General features: G+C 44.0%; 1 protein-coding gene across 1 annotated transcript; it reads right to left on the reverse strand.

Moving 5' to 3' along the window:
- Positions 1–12,929: 12,929 nt before the first annotated feature.
- Positions 12,930–18,797, reverse strand: LIPT2 (lipoyl(octanoyl) transferase 2). Its single transcript, XM_043998604.1, has 2 exons — positions 18,006–18,797; positions 12,930–15,534 (listed from the first exon to the last, which is right to left on the reverse strand). The coding sequence occupies exons 1-2, from the start codon at positions 18,454–18,456 to the stop codon at positions 15,302–15,304; spliced, it is 684 nt and encodes a 227-aa protein (XP_043854539.1). The 5' UTR covers positions 18,457–18,797; the 3' UTR covers positions 12,930–15,301.
- Between the last annotated feature and the right edge of the window lie 1,173 nt (positions 18,798–19,970).

Below are 19,970 nucleotides of genomic sequence, written 5' to 3' on the forward strand. Positions count from 1 at the left end.
GCCCCGCCCCGTCCCTCTGGGCCCCTAGCTCACACCTCCTCCCTCCGAGTCGCCCGCTGGTTCCCCAGTGCCAGTCTCAAAGAGAACCGGCACCCATTTCCCGGAGAGGGTAATGGGTTTGTTTTGTTGGGGGTGGATGGTGGGGAAGTGCAGGGCTGGACTTGTTTTCTGGCCAGAGTTAGAAAATTTAGCACCCAACCTACTCCCTTCTCACCCTCCCATCTGGGCCTCAGCTTCCCTATCCACTTCTAGGATAACAAGCAGAGGGAGAAATCCCTGGGCCTCCCTTTCCTTCCTTCCCTTGCCACCTCCTGCCTCATGTGACTTGGAGACCAGTTTAGGATTAGGATGGGAAAGGGTAGGGAATGCTCCCCAGAAGAGCTAGAAGGGAACTTAATTATCTATCTATCCATCTATCCACATGTCTATCTATCCATCTATCATCTATCTATTATATCTAAAATAATATCTCTATATAATCTATACATATATATGAGAAATAATCTTTCAATTTTGCAAATGAGGAAACTGAAGCTCAATAGAGGGAAAGTGATTTTCAGAAGTTCTTTCAGGAAATAAGTGTCAGATCCAAGGTTGTTGGGTTGTTTTTTGTTTTTTTTTTCTCTCAGTATACAGGTACCTTGTTTTTCCCACTCCCAAGTGGGTCAAGAGTAAATGTCATTCCTACTTAAAAGTTGCTAACAGGGAAGCTAGATGGCGCAGTAAATAAAGCACTGGCCTTGGATTCAGGAGGACCTGAGTTCAAATCCAGCCTCAGACACTTGACACTAGCTGTGTGACCCTGGGCAAGTCACTTAACCCTCACTGCCCTGAAAAAAAAAAACAAAACAAAACAAACAAAAAAGTTGCTAACCCTTGTGAGAGGTGGATAGTTACTCCTGGTAAGGTTTTTGGCATCCATATCCTCTTTACCCATCTTTAACAGTGCATCCTGGAAAGGAATGAAGACTTGACTGGCCTGGACCTCCTCTTTAAAATACCACCACCAGCAGCAGCAATGGCTGCTAACATTTATATAGCATCTACTATATGAAAGAAATTGTGCTCAGCAGCTTTACAATGGAGGGTTTGAAAGACATAGCCAATTAGAAAGAGAGGCAACAGGGGAGAGGGGTGCTTATGTGAAGTACAGGAGTGGAGTGAGCTTCCAAGGTGAAGAGGTTTCTGAGACACTGTACAGAAAGTCTGGGAGAGCTGGGAGCTCATAACTCTTCCAGAAAGACAGTCACGGATTCTTGTTTTTGTTTTTGTTTTTTGTGGGGCAATGAGGGTTAAGTGACTTGCCCAGAGTCACACAGCTGTGTCAAGTGTCAAGTGTCTGAGGCCGGATTTGAACTCAGGTCCTCCTGAATCCAGGGCCGGTGCTTTATCCACTGTGCTACCTAGCTGTCCCCCAGTCACTGAATCTTAGATGTCCCCTCAGATACTTTCTAGCTGTGACCCTGGGCAAGTCTCTTAACCCCTGCCTCAGTTTCCCTAATGGTAAAATGGGGTTAATCTCAGGGCTGTTAAGAGAATCAAATGAAACAATATATGCAAAATGCTTAGTACAATGCCTGACCCATCGTAGGCACTTAAAGCTTGTTGCCTTCTCCATCCCCTCCCCCTAGCAGCCGGTCAGGACTCCACTCTACAGCATCCCTGACAAGAAGTCTTCCAGCCTTTTCTGGAAGCCCTCCACTGGTGGGGGACCCCACTAGGCAGTCCATGACACTTTAGGGGACTCTTTCTTACATATCCAGCTGAAATCTGCCTCTGTGCCCTACACTCATGGCTCTTATTTCTGGCCTCTGGGGCCAAGCAAAACAAGTCTAATCCCTTTTCTCCATGACAGTCTTCAAATACTTGAAGAAAGCTATCATGTTTCCCCTAAATCTTCTCATCTCTAGAATAAATATCCTCATTCCGATCCTTTTATGGAGTAGCCTCATGTCTCCTCACCGTCCCATTCACCCCCTGCTGGACATGCTCCCGGCTTGTCAATGCCTTTCCTAACATGTGTCCCCAGAATGGCGTATAATACTCCAGATGTGTTCTGATCAGGGCAGTGGAAGGTGGGACCAAGATAAGATCAAAGATTTGCAGCTGGAAGGGAGGGGCCTCAAATCTCTAGTCCAACTCTAACATTTTACAGATTGCCAAGAAACTGGGCTCAGAGAAATAAAGTGCTTTGTCTAATGTCACACAGCTAGTAAATTTCAAAGTTTGCATTTAAAACCAGGCTAACTCTGGGGGCAGCTAGATGGCACAGTGGTTAAAGCACGGGCCCTGGATTCAGGAGGACCTGAGTTCAAATGTGACCTCAGACACTTGACACTTACTAGCTGTGTGACCGTGGGCAAGTCACTTAACCCCCATTGCCTAAAAAAACCAAAACCAAAACCAAACAAACCAGGCTAACTCCAAATCACTCTTTTCACTCCTTTGTTCTAGATACTAAACCTCTTTCCCCCCCCCCCCCAGCCTCCAACCTTTTTTTGGAGAAGATTAAAAATTTTAATGAGCATCAGTTGATAGGCTGCCAAGTGGCTAGCAACTCCTCCTGTGCTTTCCTTAATGAAGCCCAAGATCCATTAGGGTTTTCAGATTCCCAAAGGCTTCCCTGCCCCCACTCCAATATGTGACAATCTTCTTCATTCAAGAGTCCTTCTTGAGATCTAACTCAGGGGCTTCCTCTGCTGCCCCAAACCTGAATCCCAGGCAGATTCAGGTGGTTATAGCGGAAAAAGCCAAGAACCAAAAGTCAGAAGACTTGTGTCCACCCTGGCTCTGTCTTTGACCTTGGGCAAGTTACATTTCTCTGTCTATATAACAATGAGGTGGTTGGATTAGATGATCCCTAAAATCTCTTCCAGCTCTGGCATGCTATGTTCCATATCCAAAGATGGCCCTCTGCTTTAATTTTCCATGATCCTGTCAGGGGGTGGGGGTCAGCCCGGTCAGGATCTTGCTCAGAATAACTTTCAAGAGGCTGAAAAGTCAGTCTCACTCTCATTTGCCTTGGCTCCAGGGACCAGGACATCTGGGACATGGTAGGGAGGGCCCAGGGGAGACTGGGTCAGGAATCCAGAGGCAGGCAGGGGTGGGAAGCTGTGTCCTTTGCCTGGTAGAAATCCCCAACTGCTGATAATGATTAAACCTTCAATCCCTTCATGGTTCACTCAGGAATGTGCCTTTCTCATAGACATTAAGAACAGGCTTAGATGAGACCAATCTGGAGGAAGCTCTTTTCCCTAACTCCTAATACTCTAGATCCTAATCTAGAGGGAGAAACCCAGCAGAAAAAGAAACCCAGTCAGAGGGTATGGACTGAGCAATCCTGGGGCAGAGTCCCGTGCTGAGTACCTCCGAGGGGGAAATAGAAAGGATGCCAAATTCGGAACAGGTCTCCACCCTCAGGGAGCCCCCAGTCTAAGGGGGAAGACACAGTCAATTCAAGCCAACCAGTATTTTTTGTATGCTACTACAGTGTACCAGTATCATCTCCTTCCTCTGCCTCTTCCCTCCCTTATATATGGACAGATCATCACCATCATTAAGTTGTCGCTCAGTCTTTTCTTCTCCAAGCTGAGAAGCCTGGTCCTTTGGCCCTTTAAGTTTTTCACTCCCTGTTCCTTCAGTTCTTATAGTGAATCCGATTGAGTATTTGGCTTCCTGAGGAACTAAATATGAACCTTTTCTCATCTCCAGTTGGACTTCCTCCATCTTCTATTGGATAGTTCAACTCAGTGCATCAAGCCTTAATAGAACATCAATTGTGTGGCCGTCCTTGTGCTAGATGTGCTAAGGGAAGATAGGATTCCTGTGGGTTCACTGAGGGAATACTCAGTTTCTGTCTTTGAAGGAACTTACAATCATATTGGGGAGGCATAATTTATAAACAGGCACAATGCTGGCAGCCCCCAATTTCAAAATGGTTCAAGACTGTTAACAAAGCTTGTGTCATTCTTTCATTCAAAAACCAAATTAAGTGGCTACATAGTGCAGAGTTTAGGACCCAAAGTTTAGATATAACTCAGCCCCTGACTTCCGAGAGCTTATGATCTGGAGGTGTTGAGGGGTTGGGGAAGGAGCATGGAATGATCACTAGAGCATGCAGCTAGGGTAGTGTAATGTATAGAGCACTGAACTTGAAGTCAGAAAGCCCTGAGTTTCCATGCCGCTTCAGACATTAGTTATGTGTTGCAGGGCAAGTTGCTTAATCTCTCTCAGCAGGGAGACTATGAGGATTAAATGATTTCTAAGTAAAGTGCTTTACAAACCTGAAAACTCAGACTAGCTATTATTATTATTATACAAATACACAGTACTATATAGTAGCAGGGCAGAAAAGACTATAATGAGAAAAATAAAACAAGAACCAAGTATTATGTAATGTTGGAGGGAGGAGATATTTTTGAATGGGAGGTTGAAGGTTGAAAAGAAGAGATAAAGAAAAGCTAGGAGACCCATGATGAGGCTTTTAAAATTATCCAGAAAATAAATAAAGAGGGTCTGCCTTAGGGTGGTAGCAGTGTGAATAGAGAAAAAGGGATAATTTGGGGATTTTTGTTAAAGAGGTAGAATCAATAAAACTCTGATATCTGGATATAGGGATGGGTAAAAAAAAGGGAAAAGTTAAGGATGATACCTTTGGTTGGGATCCTGGGTTACTGGAAGATAGGTGTTGCCCTCAACAGAAATAAGGAAGTATGGAGTGAGGAGGAGTGAGTATGAGATGAAGATAATGAATTCAGTTTTTGAAATGTTGAGTTTGAGATGTGTATGGGGTCGGGACTTTCATACTGTGGGCTCAAGACAGAATTTAGAGCTGGCAGTGATCTGCAAAAATTGAATGTCAGGGAGTTGGTGCGATCCCTACTAAAAAGAATATAGCAAACAAAGAGGCCAAAGCTCTCTGGTGCCAAGGGGGAGGACACAGTGGATGACAGATGATCACAGATGGAGGAGTTGTAAACCTTGGAATAGGATGCTTGTAAAGGTGAGGGTGAAGAGAGCATTTAAAACTGACGAAAACTGCAGAGAGGTCAAGAATGAAGTCTGACAAGAAACTATTGGATTGAAAGACTTGGGGACTCTGATCAACACAATGACTAAACACGATTCCAGAGGACTAATTATGAAACATGCTGCTAACTTTCCAGGAGAGAGGTGAAGAACACAGTTTAGAATGAGACTTTATTTTGGACATGACCAAAGAGGAAATTAGTTTCGCTTTATTATACATGTTTGTAATGGGGTTTTGTTTCTCTTTTTCAACTGGAATGAGAGTGGGAGGGAGAGAAAGTGAATTTTTCTTGATTGAAAAGAATAAGTAAATTTTGATTGAAAAAAAAGGTAAATTTTTATAAAAGTTATTGGATTTGGTAATTAAGAGTTCACTGGCATTAGAAGGCACCTTCCTTCCAGAGGTAAAAACAATGACTAGCATTTACAGTAGCATTTTAAGGTTTTCAAAATGCTTTACAACTATCTTCTTATTTTTTTCACAATAACCCTGGGACATAGGTATTATTATCTTCATTTTACAGATGAGGAAATTAAGACAGATAGAGAAGTTAAGCGATTTTCCCAGTGTCATGTAGCTGGTGAATATCTGAAGAAGGATTTGAACTCACACCTTCCTGATTCCAAGTCTTGTGCTCTAATCATTGAGCCACCTATTAGTGGGTAATTATGGGTATGGAATGTTTTAAGAGTATATCATATGTTGATTATTTTTGATGAACTGAGTTTTTTTCTTCCTCTTTTTATTCTTTGTTATATGGTTCTTTAAGAGGGAAAAAAGTGGGACATTGAGAAATGCAGGTGACATAAAAACAAAAAACATAAATAAAAATTTGTTGTTTTTTTAAAGAGCCCATTGACAAAGCAGTAATAATCAAAACAATTTGGTGCTGGATAAGAAAGAGAATGGTAGATCAATGGAATAGACTAGGTACACAATATACAATATATAGCATAGTATCCTGGTGTTTGCAAACCCAAAGATCTCAGATATTGGTTCAAGAACTTACCATTTGCCAAGAATTTCTAGGAAAATACAAAAGCAATATGTCAGAAACTATGACTAGACCCACATTTCATACCATATGTCAAGATAAACTCAAAATGGATACATGATTTAGACATAAAGAATGATGTCATAAACAAATTAGGGGAGCATGGAAAAAATTACCTTTCAGGTATATAGATAGGGGACAAGTTCATGACCTAACAAGAGATAAAGTATTGCGGGAATTAAAGTGGACAATTTTGATTAAATCAAATTGAAAAGGTTTTATGCAAACAAAACCAATGCAGCCAAAATTAGAAGGGAAGCAGGAAACTGGGGTGGGGGGAATTTACAGAAAGTTTATCTGATAATGGTATCATTTCTCAAATATATAGGGAATTGAGCCAAACATAAAAATAAGAGCCTTTCCCCAATTGATAAATGGTCAAAGGATATGAACAGGCAGTTTTCAGAAGGAAAAAATCAGTTACCAATAATCATTTAAAAATGCTTAAATCACTAATAACTAGAAAAAATAAAATTAAAACAACTTTGAGGTACCATCTCACAACCATCAAATTGACTAAGGTCATTGAAAAGGAAAATGACAATTACTGGAGGGGATGTGAGAAAATAGGTACACTAATGCACTGTTGGTGGAACTATGAACTAATCCAACCATTCTGGAAAGCAATTTGGAACTATGCCCCCAAATGCTATAAAACTGTTCATACCCTTTGACCCAGCAATACCACTCCTAGGTCTGTATGACAGAGAGATCAAAGAAAAAGGAAAAGGACTCATATGTAAAAAAAAAAAATTATAGCAGTTCTTGTGGTGGCAAAGAATTGGAAACCATGGGGATGCCCAGCAACTGGGGAGTGGTTGAAAAAGTTAAGGTATATAAATGTGATAGAATACTATTATGCTGTAAGAAATGGTGAAGGGGATAGTTTCAGAAAAACCTGGGAAGATTTATATGAACTGATGCAAAGTGAAGTGAGCAGAATTAGGGGGATAATGTACACAGTAACAGCAATATTGTAACATAATCAACTTAGAAATTTTGATCAAGATACTGATCTACCACAATTCCAAAGGATTCATAATGAAAAATGATATCCACTTCCAGAGACAGAACTGAGATACTCTGAGTAGAGATTGAAGTATTTCTTTCTCTCTCATTATTTTTCTTAAACCCTCCCCACCCCCTGGCAAAGGATGGCTAATGTGGAAATGTTTTGCATGACTTCGTATGAACAACTGGTATCATATTTCTTCTCAGCAGGTGGAGGGATTGGAGTAAGGAAGAGAATTAGAAATTGGAAACAAAAAAAGAGAATCTATTGGCAATATTGAACAGTGGGCTGTGTTAGTGTAGTGGGTTGCAAGGGTTTGAGAAGTGAATAGGCAGAGGAGAAGTCCAAGGCAGAGTGGAGCCAAAGTGTGGGAGTTTGGCTGAGAAGGAGCATGGTACAGCAGAAAGTGTACTTGATTTATAGTCATATGACTTGAGTTCAAATCCTGACTCTGCCATTTATTAGCTGTGTGATGTGGGGCAAGTCACTTAGCCTTTCTGTGCCTCTGTTTCCTCATTGATAAAATATAGGAATTGGACTGGAAGGTCTCTAAGGTTTCAAATCTATGAGATTTTCTATTTTAATCTATTATCTTTGCTAAGTAGGTACTATTAGACTGATGGGGTGGGGAGGATACAGGGGTCCTGGAAAGGTGGGTATTTAAGAGGGTGGTAGGATTAGTCATCTTTTCTCCAGGGATATGCTGGTAAATGTTTAACACCTGGCTCTCCAAAAAAAAAAAGTATTCAAGACACTTTTAAGTTTAACCTGTATTATTAACATTTTCTCCATCATTTTCTTAAGTCTAGACAATTAATAAAATAATAAGTTGAGCCCTGGTTTGTAGCATTTGCTGATTCTGCTCACATTAAAAATTTAACCATGGGCTCTGGAGAGAGGTGGTTTGACTTGGCTCCAGCATGCCCCATCCTTAGCATCCCATTCCACTGGCAGAGAGGAGCAGGGGCCATATGGAGGTGTGGGAGGCAGGGAATGGCAAAAGATTGGATCCTTTGACTAACATTGGAAGGCAATGAGAATCTGCTACTAAACTAGTCTTTGTAACCAACTTTGTCAGCAGAGAGGAAGGATAGTATAGAGGGAAAGTGTTGGCAAAAGATTGTGGAGCAAATCCCTGATATTCAGTTTACTACTTTACTCACCTTCTCTGACCCTCAGTTTCTTCCTCTGTAAAATTGGGATTAAATCAATCAACAAGCATTTATTAAACATCTAAGATGTGTCTTGCACTGTTTTAGACACTGGAGATAAAATGACAAAAAAGAAGCAGTCCCTGGCCTCAAGGAGCTTACATTCCATTGGAGAAGACAAGACATGTGTGTATACACACATATACATATGTCTATATATGTATATATGTAGAAGAGTATACAAAAGGAACACAAAACTACAAGATCATTGAGTTAGGGTAGGCACTGACAGGTAGGGGGTCAGGAAAGACCTCAATGTAGAAAGGGAGGTTTGAGCTGAGCTTGGAAGGAAACAAGGGACTAAAAGAGGCAGAGGTGAAGACACTAAATTCTAGGCATGGGAGTTGGCCAGGTCAAAGGCATGGAGATGGGAAATGGGAGTGCTATATGAGGAACAGCAAGAAAAGCAGTTTTAATCATTCCTAGATAGAAGAGTTATATAAACATGGGTCATTCAAAAAGGGGGTGACACTGAGATTTTATAAAAACGGAATAATATCAGATGCCTCAAGGTATGTTTGTAGAGGGGCTGGTTGGGTGAGGTTTGAAACTATCAGGTATATCTTCCTGGAAAAGGAGGGACTTGAGATAGGTCAGGACAAGTGCTGCCTTGAGGAGTCACTGGGATTGGAGGCTTCAGTGACAGTTCATATATTAATGCCTGAGCCCAGGGTATTTGGGACTAGGGGGGATCATTGGGGGAGGATGATCTTGGTGGTAGGGGGGTATAATTCTTGGAAGCCTAGCTCTCCCCAGGAGGTGAAAAATGGGTCATGGGAGGAAGTAGCAGGGTCGAGTCTGTTTATTTTTAACTGCAACTCAGTGGGAGCCTATATCCCTCTGGTTTCTCTGTTTTCACCCAGTCTAACCCCATCTCGAGTTTGGTCTATTGGCATCAATTCTCTCTCCCCCACCCCCAGCTCCCTAGCTCTCTCTCTCTCTCCTCCTGGGATTCTTTTACTCGCCTGCTTCTGTGTCCTCTCTCTTCCCTCTGACTCTCATTCACTTCTTCTCCTACCCCTAGCCCTGTCTCTCTGATTCTTTCTTCTCTCTGTCTCTGTCTCTCTCCGTCCCTCCCAGTCTTGGCTCTTATTATCTTTGCTATGCTGCATCATTCCACCTCTGCCTTCCATGTCTCTCTCATTCCCCCTCACCCATCTGTTTCTCACTAGTCCCATCTTTCATTTTCCATCTCTCATTCTCACCTCTCTCATTCTCACCTCTCTCGCTATTGCATCTATCTCTCATTCTCCCTCATATCTCTTTTCCTGCCCAGTCTCTCATTTTTCCATCGGATTCCTTCCTTTTGATTCTCCCTTTCACTCTATTTGCTCATTCACTGGCCTCTGCCTTTCAATCTCTCTACCCTCCTGTTCTCTGTTTCCATAGTTCTCTTACTCCTATTTTTAAAATATCTTATTCTCCTAACTGGGCCTCAGGTTTTTCATCTGTAAAAATGAGAGTGTTAGTCATATTAGAGGCAGCTAAATGACATAGTAAGTTAAGTGCCACACTTGGAGTCCAGATAGTCCTGACTTCAAATACTGCCTCAGCTACTTCCTAGTTAAGTGACCACTTTAACTTGATTCAGTAACTATAAAGTATAAACTATAATCTATAAAGTAGAGATAATAATAGTACCTACCTTACAGAGTTTTGTTGTTGGGAATCATTTAGGTAATGTGTAAAGAGATTTGAAAACCTTAAAATGCCACGGAAATGCAACTTATTATACCCGGGGAACTCTAGATTTTTCAGTGGTTTTTAAATATCGACCATTGTTATCTCTGCTTTACTCATCTCTTCAGTGTTTGTTAGCTCCTGAATCATGCCTTCATGCTGGGGATGGGCTCTATTCCCTGCTGCAGTTTTGGGTGGAGGAGTCAATCTTTACCTTTGGAGGAGCTTTTTACATTGACTTCCACCTTACACAGTTAGGTTATGTGCCCCCCCTCCCCCCGCTAATCTTTAAGGTTCAAAGTTCTGGATCTTCAGGGCCCCCTCAGTAGTCTTGGGACAGTGTTAGGGTCCTCAGAGCTCCTGGGCTTTGACTCTTCTGGTCCGATCATTGTCCTTCCCACTGTCACTCCCCAGGGTTTCCGAGGTCCCCTTGTTGGGCCTTTATGAGCATCCTGGGGCTTTTGCAAGGGAACCCTCCACTCTTGCTGCCTCAGCCTCAGAGCTCTGTAGGCTCTGGCTGAGCTGGGAAGCTACCCTGCTATATGGTGCTGGATTGGATGGAGGAGACCCTTTCCCTTTTGCCTGTGGGATTCTGGCTGCCTTTTTGCAGGAATTTCTGGGGTGGAAGAAGTCAGATACTGTTGTTTCTCACTGGATTTCTTGATCATTATTCAGTTGACTATGAACATCAGGGCTTTGCTGGAGTAGATAAATATGTGGGAGGTAGACAATTGGCCTCCCACTTGAGCAGCCATCTTGGTAAGAAGTGTTGTTATTATAGGAAGTGATTATATGACCTCCATATTATATTATTATATGAAGATATTCTAGGAATTGAGAGCCAGGACCTTTTACACAATGACCACAATACTATAAATGAAAACAACTTTGAAAGATTGAAGAAATCTGATCAATGCAATAACTGTCTGGATCCCAGAAGACTCATGGGGGAGAAGTGATGGACCATAGATGCAAAACAAGACATTTTTCAGGTCTACTAACACAACACACATGTGTTTTGCTCAACTATAGTCATTACAAGAGAAAGTGTTTACTTAGTGTTTATGTGGATCTATCTAGCAGTAGTTACAGTGACACAAAAAAGGATAAGAAAGGAAAAAGTGAATGAAACATTTAAGAAATACACAGAAGAGAGCAGAGGTAAATTCAGAAAGGTACATAGTCACACACAGCACTGTTGGTATTATCAAGTTAAATCTGTGTATATGTATATGTGTGTGTGTATGTTATGTGTATATATACACACGTACACACACATATGTGCATATACAGTTATCCCTTCCACATCTTGGGGCTTAGGGGTGCCGGGCTCCTGAGATCTAGAAAATCTGCATAAAATTTTTTGGTCCTCCCTTCATACCAGAGGAGAAGTCTTAATTTTTTTTCTTTTATGGGGTGTTGATAGTACCTTATTGTAAAATTTGGGTTAAGTATTTTGTCATAGGTTCTGTGTTGTCTGTGGCTTCTGCAAAACTCCCATTTAATTTCTTATGCCCACCAGCTATATACAGAAACCGGGGTAGGGAAAGTTGTGATGTGGAAGGGATAACTGTATACATAACGTACCATGCACACACATACATACACATATGAACATGTATATATGTGGATAGTCAAGAAGACCTGAATTCTAATTTGGACTCACTTAGTAGCTATGTGATCCTGGGTAAGTCACTTCAACTTTGTCTGTTTCCTGAACTGTAGAATGGGGATCATCATAGCACCTACCTCTCAGGGTTGTTGTGACGATCAAATGAATTATTTTTAAAGGGCTTACCACAGTGCCCAGCATGTGGTAGATGCTTAATAAATGCTCATTCCCTCCCGTGATTATTCTCATTTATACATACATATACATACACCTAGATCAGGATGCATATAATGGACTCAAACATTCATATGTAATCAATATACATACAGATGGAACGGTATCCAAGATTCATGTTTTCATGCATGATCTCTATACAAAATACACACATACATGCATACCTACATACACTAAGCTGTATCTGATGGACGCATGTCTTCACATTCAATCCTCTTTTCTGGTCTTTACACATGGGAATGTGTTCATCATTTTAAGCATGACGGGGTTGGTGCCTTCTAGCTCAAGATCTAAGCTTACTTAGAATCTGTGGCTATGTGGTCTCTGCTCCCTGGTCAAACCTTCTCTGCCCTAAGGTTCCTCCTCGCTCTAACAGACCATATTCTGTGTTCAAAGAGTTCTAGCCACAATGGTCTTTTGAGTCAACAAAAGCCATTTAGCAAAGCAGAGCCCAAATCCTCAGCCTGCCAAAGTCAATAAAGGTTTGGAAACCGAGCCATTAATCTGGGTGTCTTTGTTGGGGGGCATTTCCTTTTTGGAAAGGAATGTAACCTCCCATAATTCTTCCCAGTGATAACAGGGCGCCTGGGGCTGACGTGAATGAAAGATTATTCAGTCGAACATTAGCCCTGATTTCTCAGTGCTGAGGGCTAAGAAGTCCTGCTTTGGATCAGCACTGCTCAGGCTAACCTGGAAACTGGAGACTGCTGACAATCACTGACTTCCTCTTGGGGGACCACCCCCTCAGCATGACCTAAAGTGGTTCACAGACTTAGAGCTGGAAAGGACCATGGGGGTCATCTAGTCCAATTGCAAGTGGCAGAGTCAGCATTTGAACTCAGGCCCTCTTTCCACTGATTGATGCCATATATTTTGTCCCAAGGACAAGGACTACATCCCATTTAGATAAGGAATTTGTGACTATATTCCCAATTAGAAATGGTTGAGTATTTCAGTGCAGCCTTTATTAGTGGGAAGGGGGGGCTGGGGAGGTGGGGGGGGCGGAATTCCTCTCCCATTTCATATAAGAAACCAGTCTTTTTGTTGTTCTCTGCCCTCCTCCCCTCCCCCCCCAAGCTCCTAGAGTTTTCAACATTGTCTTTGTATTCCCAGGACCTAGCACAGAGCCTGGCACAAATATAGGTATTAGGAAGAATAGATGGATTGATAATAATATCTAGCATTTATAAAGCACTTTCAGGTTTCCAAAGCTTGTTATCTCATTGGATCCCCACAACCATCTTGTCATTCAGTTGTGTCCGATTCTTTGTGACCCCGTGGACCATAGCACACCAATACTGACCACAAGGTTTTATTGGTAATGACACTACAGTGGTTTGCTATTTTCTTCTCCAGGAGTTTAAGGTAAACAGAGGTTAAGTTGATTTGCCCAGGGTCACATAGCTAGTAAATGTCTGCAGCCCAATGTGAACCCAGTTTTTTCTGAGTCCAGGCCCGGCACTCAATCCACTGAGCCACCAGCTGCCTGGATTATTATCCCCATTTACAGTTAAGGAAACACATCTTTTATGCTACTAACCTTTTTTGAAACTCAACCAGATCAAGGTGGAGAGTGCAGCATGCAATCCTCAGTTTACTAATGAGTAAACTAAGAGGTAATATGACTTGCCCAGGGCTTTGCATAGCTAGTAGGTGTTATAGCTGGGTCTGAGTCTTTTGAATCCAAAGTCAATTTGTTTGTTTTTAAAGGGAGGGGGGACAAAACTTGTTTCTGCTGATGTAGCACAGTGCCTGCCACATTATATAGATGCTTACTACAGTCTTGCTGCTTGACTGACATAGGGAAGAAACTCTAACAAGATCAGAAACTGTTCTGCAATTGATTGATTGACATAAAGAACCCTTAAGGAAATTCCCCTCTACCAATTAAGATTTGAAACTGTTCTCCAAATTATAGTCTTAGAGGGGACCCTCAGACCCCCTCAGGGTCAAAGGATTTGTCTCAGGAAATACTATGCAGGACTTGAGCTAAGGCCTTCCTGACTCCCAAGGCCAGCTCTTTTCTAATTGCTTCTTATATCACCATAACTTTCCTTCTCATTGCTTCAGTCCCCTCAGTGTATCCCAATCAGCCTTGATGTCTTTATGCCCATTGGCTCCTGAATGAATGGAACTCAGTCACCAGGCCCTGGATTTTATGCAGGATAAGGCCCTTACAGCATAGACCACAGAGTGTCAGAGATGAGCTGAGAGAGATGGAGTGAATTTTAAAGATCTAATCCAACCCCTTCATTTTAGGGAAGAAAGCTACTGTGTTGGAGAGACCAAAGGCTGAGCTGGAGACAGGAACCAAACCTATGAGGAGTTACCATGAATAGTCCTAGAACTGGGAGTAGGATTAGATGACCCCTAAAGGCCCTTACGATTTCAGGATTTGGTGAAATTAATTACTTGGCTATGTAGCCAGGATGCTGTAACATGATAAACAGCTCTGTGAGGTAGGGGAATGGTATGGTCTTTTTAGATGAGAAAGCTAGGGCCCAGGGGATATGGCTCTTGTTCACCCACAATCATTCAGCCAACAAATATTTACTGAGCAAGGCCCCGTGTCACAAGCTGATGCCGAGAAACGGGAAAGACAAATCCCTGAATTGGAAGTTGGGGGAACTGTTGAGTCCCAGTTCTCCTAGTGACTAATTCCATATCCTTGGAAAAGTCCCTCAATCTATCTGGGCTTAGATTTCCTCATCTGTAAAACGAGAGACCGGGACTACTTGATTGCCAAGATCTCTTCCGGCTTCCTCTCATTATTTTAATCATTTTAGACCCACTTACCAAACACTTCACTCCCCAGACTGCTGCATCTGCTCACCAGCTCCCTTTAACCCCAGGTAGGTATGAGGGGCACCCACCTTCCCCACTTTCTAGCCCTCCTTTGTGTTTTGTCTTCCCTCATTAGCGTGCCATATGCCAGCATGAGGTCATTAAGTGAATAAAAATACCTTTCACTTTTATATAGCTTTAATTAGGGTTTTAAAATATATGACCTCATTTTATAGCCCTTTAAGACTTACAAAGCACTTTCTTCACAACAATCTGGTGAGGTAGGTAGTACAACCATTATTATTGCCATCCAAGGGAATGAAGGCTCACAGATAAAGCACCTAATCCACAGGCATGTTGATTGGGTCAGAGCAGGAATATGAACCCCTATCTCCTGACCCCTTCTCCTAAAATGAAACCCTTTCCTCACAAAAGCCTTGTGAGGTAGGTAGGGCAAATATGATTTTCTCCCATTTTACAGATGGGGAAATTGATATAGGAAGTGACTCGTCTAAGGTGACACAGCTGGTTCAATGTCAGTGCCCACATCTGAACCCCAACCTTTTGATCCCCAAGTCCAGTGTTCATTACAAACAACGTCTGCCCATTCCTGGGTCCTCTTGAAGCCCGGCCAGCAGTTTGATTGATGCTGGGTTCCTGGGGCTGACCCCTTGGGAAAGGTCTGTCAGTCACTGTCATCGTGGTGCAATGTCAGCGTGCACTGGAAGGCCTCTTCAAAGGCTTCCAGAAAGGGTTCTGTGGCGTCCTCCACAGTGATCCGCCTCTGGAGCTCTTCACTGAGGGAGGTGACTCCCGTTCCCACCAGGCCACAGGGTACGATGTGCTCAAACCACGTCAGATCTGTGGAGCAGTTCAGAGCCAGACCATGGGATGTGATATGCCTTCCACATCGGACCCCTGAAATCAGAGAACCCAAGCTTGCATCAGGGAGCCTCAGGCTGCCGGTCCAACCCCCTAGCCAGCGTAGAAAGACTCTTACCAGCCTCCCCAACAAAGGACGATCCAGCTTTCCTAATGACAGGAGATGCCCAAAGTAGCCCATCCCATTTTAGGCCAGCTCCAGTTTTGAGGAAGGTTTTCCTTGCATTAAGCAAAAATCCGTCTTTTCTCAACTTAAGCTCTGCCCTAGAAGGACCCAAAGAACAAGTACAATCCCTTACCCACCTTACCTCACCTTCCCTTCTCCAGGGCAAATACCCAAACTTCCTTCAACCAATCCTTGTATGGCATGATCCCTAGTTCCTTCCTGGTCACCTTGCTTCAGTCTGCAACTTTCCTTCCTAAAACATATTGCCAAGAGCAACAACAAAAAGTACTCCATTTGGAATTTGAGCAGGGTAGAGGGTGGTGGAATGGTCACTGATAGCCACTCTCATCCTGGCCACTGTTTCTCTATTCACACGGCCCTTTGAGCTGGCTGCCACAGCTCTTTGCTGACTCTTATTAGGTTTGAAGGCTTTGAAAACCTCCAGGTCCCCTGCATATGAACTGCTATCAAGGCACTCTTTGTTTATCTTGTATTTCTGCAACTGATTTTTTGAACCCAAGCACAGGACTTTACATTGATTTCTATCAAGTTTTATTCTGTTACCTTTGGATTGGTTAGATTGTTATCCTGCATAGTAGCAAACCCTCCCAGCTTCAGGTATCTGTGTATATCAGGAGGTGAAGGAGAAATGGGATCCATCTTCTTCTCCTAGGCCACAGGAAGCTAATCATAGACATAATATTCCTGTGCAGAAGAGTCCCATGTGGCTCGTGTATCCAGATCTGATACCTATGTTCTAAAATTCTGTCTGGCTCTTTGGGTCTCCTGGGCAGTTGAAGAATTAACAAGTGTATGGGTGCCTAATGGTATCTCCTCTGACCCCCTACCCCTACAGGGGAGGGTAGAATATATCCATCCCTTCTTATATTAAACCTGATCTACCCAGGAAACTAAGGCCCAGAGAAGGGATTTGACTTGTTCAAGGTCACAAAACTCATCAATGATAGAATGGGGGCTAGAACCCAGGTTTGACTTCTTGATATGTACTCCTGACAATACTATTAGTGCTTTAGCTCAAGAGTACCGTAGGCTAACTAGTCTTTAGGGGCTTGCTTGAGGAGGCAACTCCTTTATATAGCATCAATTCTGGGGGGAAATGTGAGCAGAATTCTGAATACCTGGCTTACAAAAGAATTTCACAACTATTTCCCTTAACTGTACACATCCAATAAAGTGCCAAATCCTGCCTGGTGGCAAAGTAGATGGAGTAATGACCTTGAAATCCTGAGTTCAAATCCTACCTCAAGACACTTATGATCTGTGTGACCCTGGACATGTCACTTAATCTTTCAGCCTCAGTAACTACATTGTTATAAGGATAAGGATAGGGACTGAGGAACTCCCAGATAAGGTAACTCTTCCTATCCAGGCACCGCCACCTTCTCTGCAACAACAGCAAAGCTAGTATGCGTTACCTTTGTTGTTGTTGTTGTTTCAAATGAGCTAATTACTATAAAGTGCTTAGAACTGTGCCTGACACCTAGTAAGCAGAATATAAATGTTAGTTATTGCTATTATTATTACCTCTTATATGTTGTTTTTGCTTAGTCATTCCTGACTCTTCATGACCCCATTTGGGGTTTTCTTGGCAAAGATAGTAGAGTGGTCTGCCATTTTCTTCTCCAGCTCATTTTACAGATGAAGAAACCGAATCAAACAGGTTGAGTGATCTGCCCAGGGTCACACAGCTACTACATGGTCTGAGGCCAAATTTGAACTCAGGCCCTCCTGATGTCAGGCCTGGCACTCTATCCACTGGGCCACCTATGTGTCACCTTGGGGACCTGAAAACAGGTCTTCCAGGTTCAAAGGCCAGCTCTCCATCCAGTAGGCCAAGCTGCAATGAAAGTGAGAATTAAATACAACAGAGGAGATCAGGAAAGAGGTTTTAGTTCCCCAGTCCTCTCTGCTCACTTTTGCCTGTCATCCCTGGCCAAAGAGCCCTAATGTCCCTGGGCCTTGCCCCCTGCCCGTCCTGCAAACCCTTCGCCCATGACATCCAGCTGTCATTCCTAGAATCCTAAGGATCTGCCCCCAATGTGCCTAATGCAGTGTGGTATAAAAACACTGTGTTAACAACCTGGGTTCTGATCCGCAGTCTCTGATATCTGGGGCCTGAGTGACCGTAGGGAAGTCCACTCCACTTTTCTGGGCCTCAGTTTCCTTCTATGTAAAAATGAAGGTATTAGGCAGGGTAATTTCTCTCGAGGTATACAATACTTTCTCTCCTCTCAACACCCCTTCCCCCTTCAGGGCTCCTGGCCCTGCACAACCTTGCCCTGCCCTCCCCCCGCAGCGCCCCTCCCCCCGCATCACCCACCTATGGCACAGATTTTGCGATCGCCCAGCCAGACACCAGTGTAGGGCGGGGGCCGGGCGAGGGCGGCAGGGAGGCCCAGGCGGCGGCACAGGCCCACGGCGCAGGCCTCCAGCGCCGCCACGTGCATCCGCAGGCGGAGGCCCAAGGGCCGCAGGTCCAGCACCGGGTGGGCCAGCAGCTGCCCGGGCCCGTGGAAGGTGGCGAGGCCGCCGCGGCCCGTGCGCCGCACCTCGGCCCCCAGAGCCCGCAGCCGCGCCTCCTCGTCGGGCTCCAGGCCTCCCCTCAGGCCGGCCGTGTAGGTGGGCCCCGCGGGCTCCCCGAGCAGCAGCGCGCCCGCCTCAGCGCCGGGCCCCCGCGCCGCCTGCAGCCGCCGCAGCCAGCGCTCCTGCAGGGCCAGCGCCTCGGCGTAGGGCAGCCGGCCCATGCGCACCAGCAGCACGCGCGGCCCCATGCGTCCGGCTCTGCTGCGGCCTCCGGTTCCGGGTCCTGGCTCTGGCTCCGCTCCGGCCTTCAGTTCCGGGCTCCGGGCTCCGGGCTCCGGGCTCCGGGCTCCGGCTCCGGGTCCTGGTTCCGATTCTGGCTCCCCTTTTCGCACCCGGCCCGCAGGGGAAAGTGGGCGGGGCTCCCGACAGCCCCGCCCCGCCCCCAGCCTGCCTGCCTTTCTCTGCTCTCTGACCTAGTAGGAGGACTTCCTAGCACTTTTAGAATGCTGGCCTCTCAGATGGAGTCTCCTCCTGTGGTAGAGAAAGGGCAGCGTGGCTCAGCGAATGGAGAACCGGCCGCGGAGCCGCCTCCGACCCGACTGATTAGGGAACCGCCCCGCCCCCGCCCCTGGCCCAGGGCGTTATGCACCTCCCTAAGACTGCACGGAGAAAGTGCCCTCCACGAGAAATATCTCAGGCTTCCAGTCCCTAAACTCTTGAGGTGATGAATAATTAGCTATTGAAATTAATAACTAGTGTGACGATTGTCATTAACAATTGCAACTCATATAACACTTAAGCTTTCTAAAGCACTTTACAAATATTATCTCATTTGATTCTCACAACTACCCTAGGAGGTGGGTGTTGTTATCCCCATTTTACAGAGGAGAAAACTGAGACACCGTGGGGTGAAGTGACTTGCTATGGGTCACACAGCTAGTAAGCCAGATTTGAACTCAGGAAGATGAATCTTCCTCACTTCAGGCCTGGCACTCTATCCACTGGGGCAACTAGGTGCCCCAATCTCAATTTTAAAATAGTCCTTTAGAAATTTATCCAGGTGTTCAGTTTCTTTTCTATCAACTGCATCTTTGAGAATCTTTTAGTACTGATGCCATCTTGAGTTCTTCTCCTTATTTAAGTGTTCTACAAGGCTGGCCTCCTCAGCCTCCAAGTTCAAAGTGGGAGAGAATTCCTATCCCTCGTTTCTTAGTTTAATTTACCCAGAGAACACCACAATTCAGATTCAATACAACCAGGTACAAATCCAAGCAAGTCACAGATAAGTTAATCTCAGAAAAAGCAATAGTCATTGTAGCATCTTCTAGTTTGAACATGTTCCAAGAATTGGAGCACAATACATAAAGAAACAGAATGCATGGCTTCCCTTTGCTTTGCAAATATAAGCTTACAATATCTTCATTAGTAAGGAGTGAAGAATGTAAAAACCTATAGTTCTTTCATGGTCCATATCAGTTCAAGACAAATACCTAAAAGCTATAATATTGCTTCAATTAAAAGGGCAATCATAGCACTCAAATCCTCGGAGAGCATCCCATCTGCAGGGTATGGGATGGACTTCACATCTTTGGTATCACCAGTACTGTTAGCATCCTTTCCCAAAAGTGAATAGTTTAGCTTTGTAATATTTTCCCCAAATTATAATGCCAAGAATTTATAAGTGACGCACCAAAATGAAATGATTAAAATAGAATATGATAATAATAATAATGGCTTATAATTGCACAAGTTTATATAATCG

The sequence above is a fragment of the Dromiciops gliroides genome, chromosome 3 (assembly GCF_019393635.1).
Source record: "Dromiciops gliroides isolate mDroGli1 chromosome 3, mDroGli1.pri, whole genome shotgun sequence".
NCBI classification, from domain to species: Eukaryota; Metazoa; Chordata; class Mammalia; order Microbiotheria; family Microbiotheriidae; genus Dromiciops; species Dromiciops gliroides.

Excerpts from the sequence above, each read along its gene's own strand:
- LIPT2 (XM_043998604.1), bottom strand. The coding sequence starts at position 18,456 with ATGGGGCCGCGCGTGCTGCTGGTGCGCATGGGCCGGCTGCCCTACGCC. Across the intron at positions 15,535-18,005 it reads TCGCAAAATCTGTGCCATAG|GGGTCCGATGTGGAAGGCAT; the intron begins GTGGGTGATGCG and ends CTCTGATTTCAG.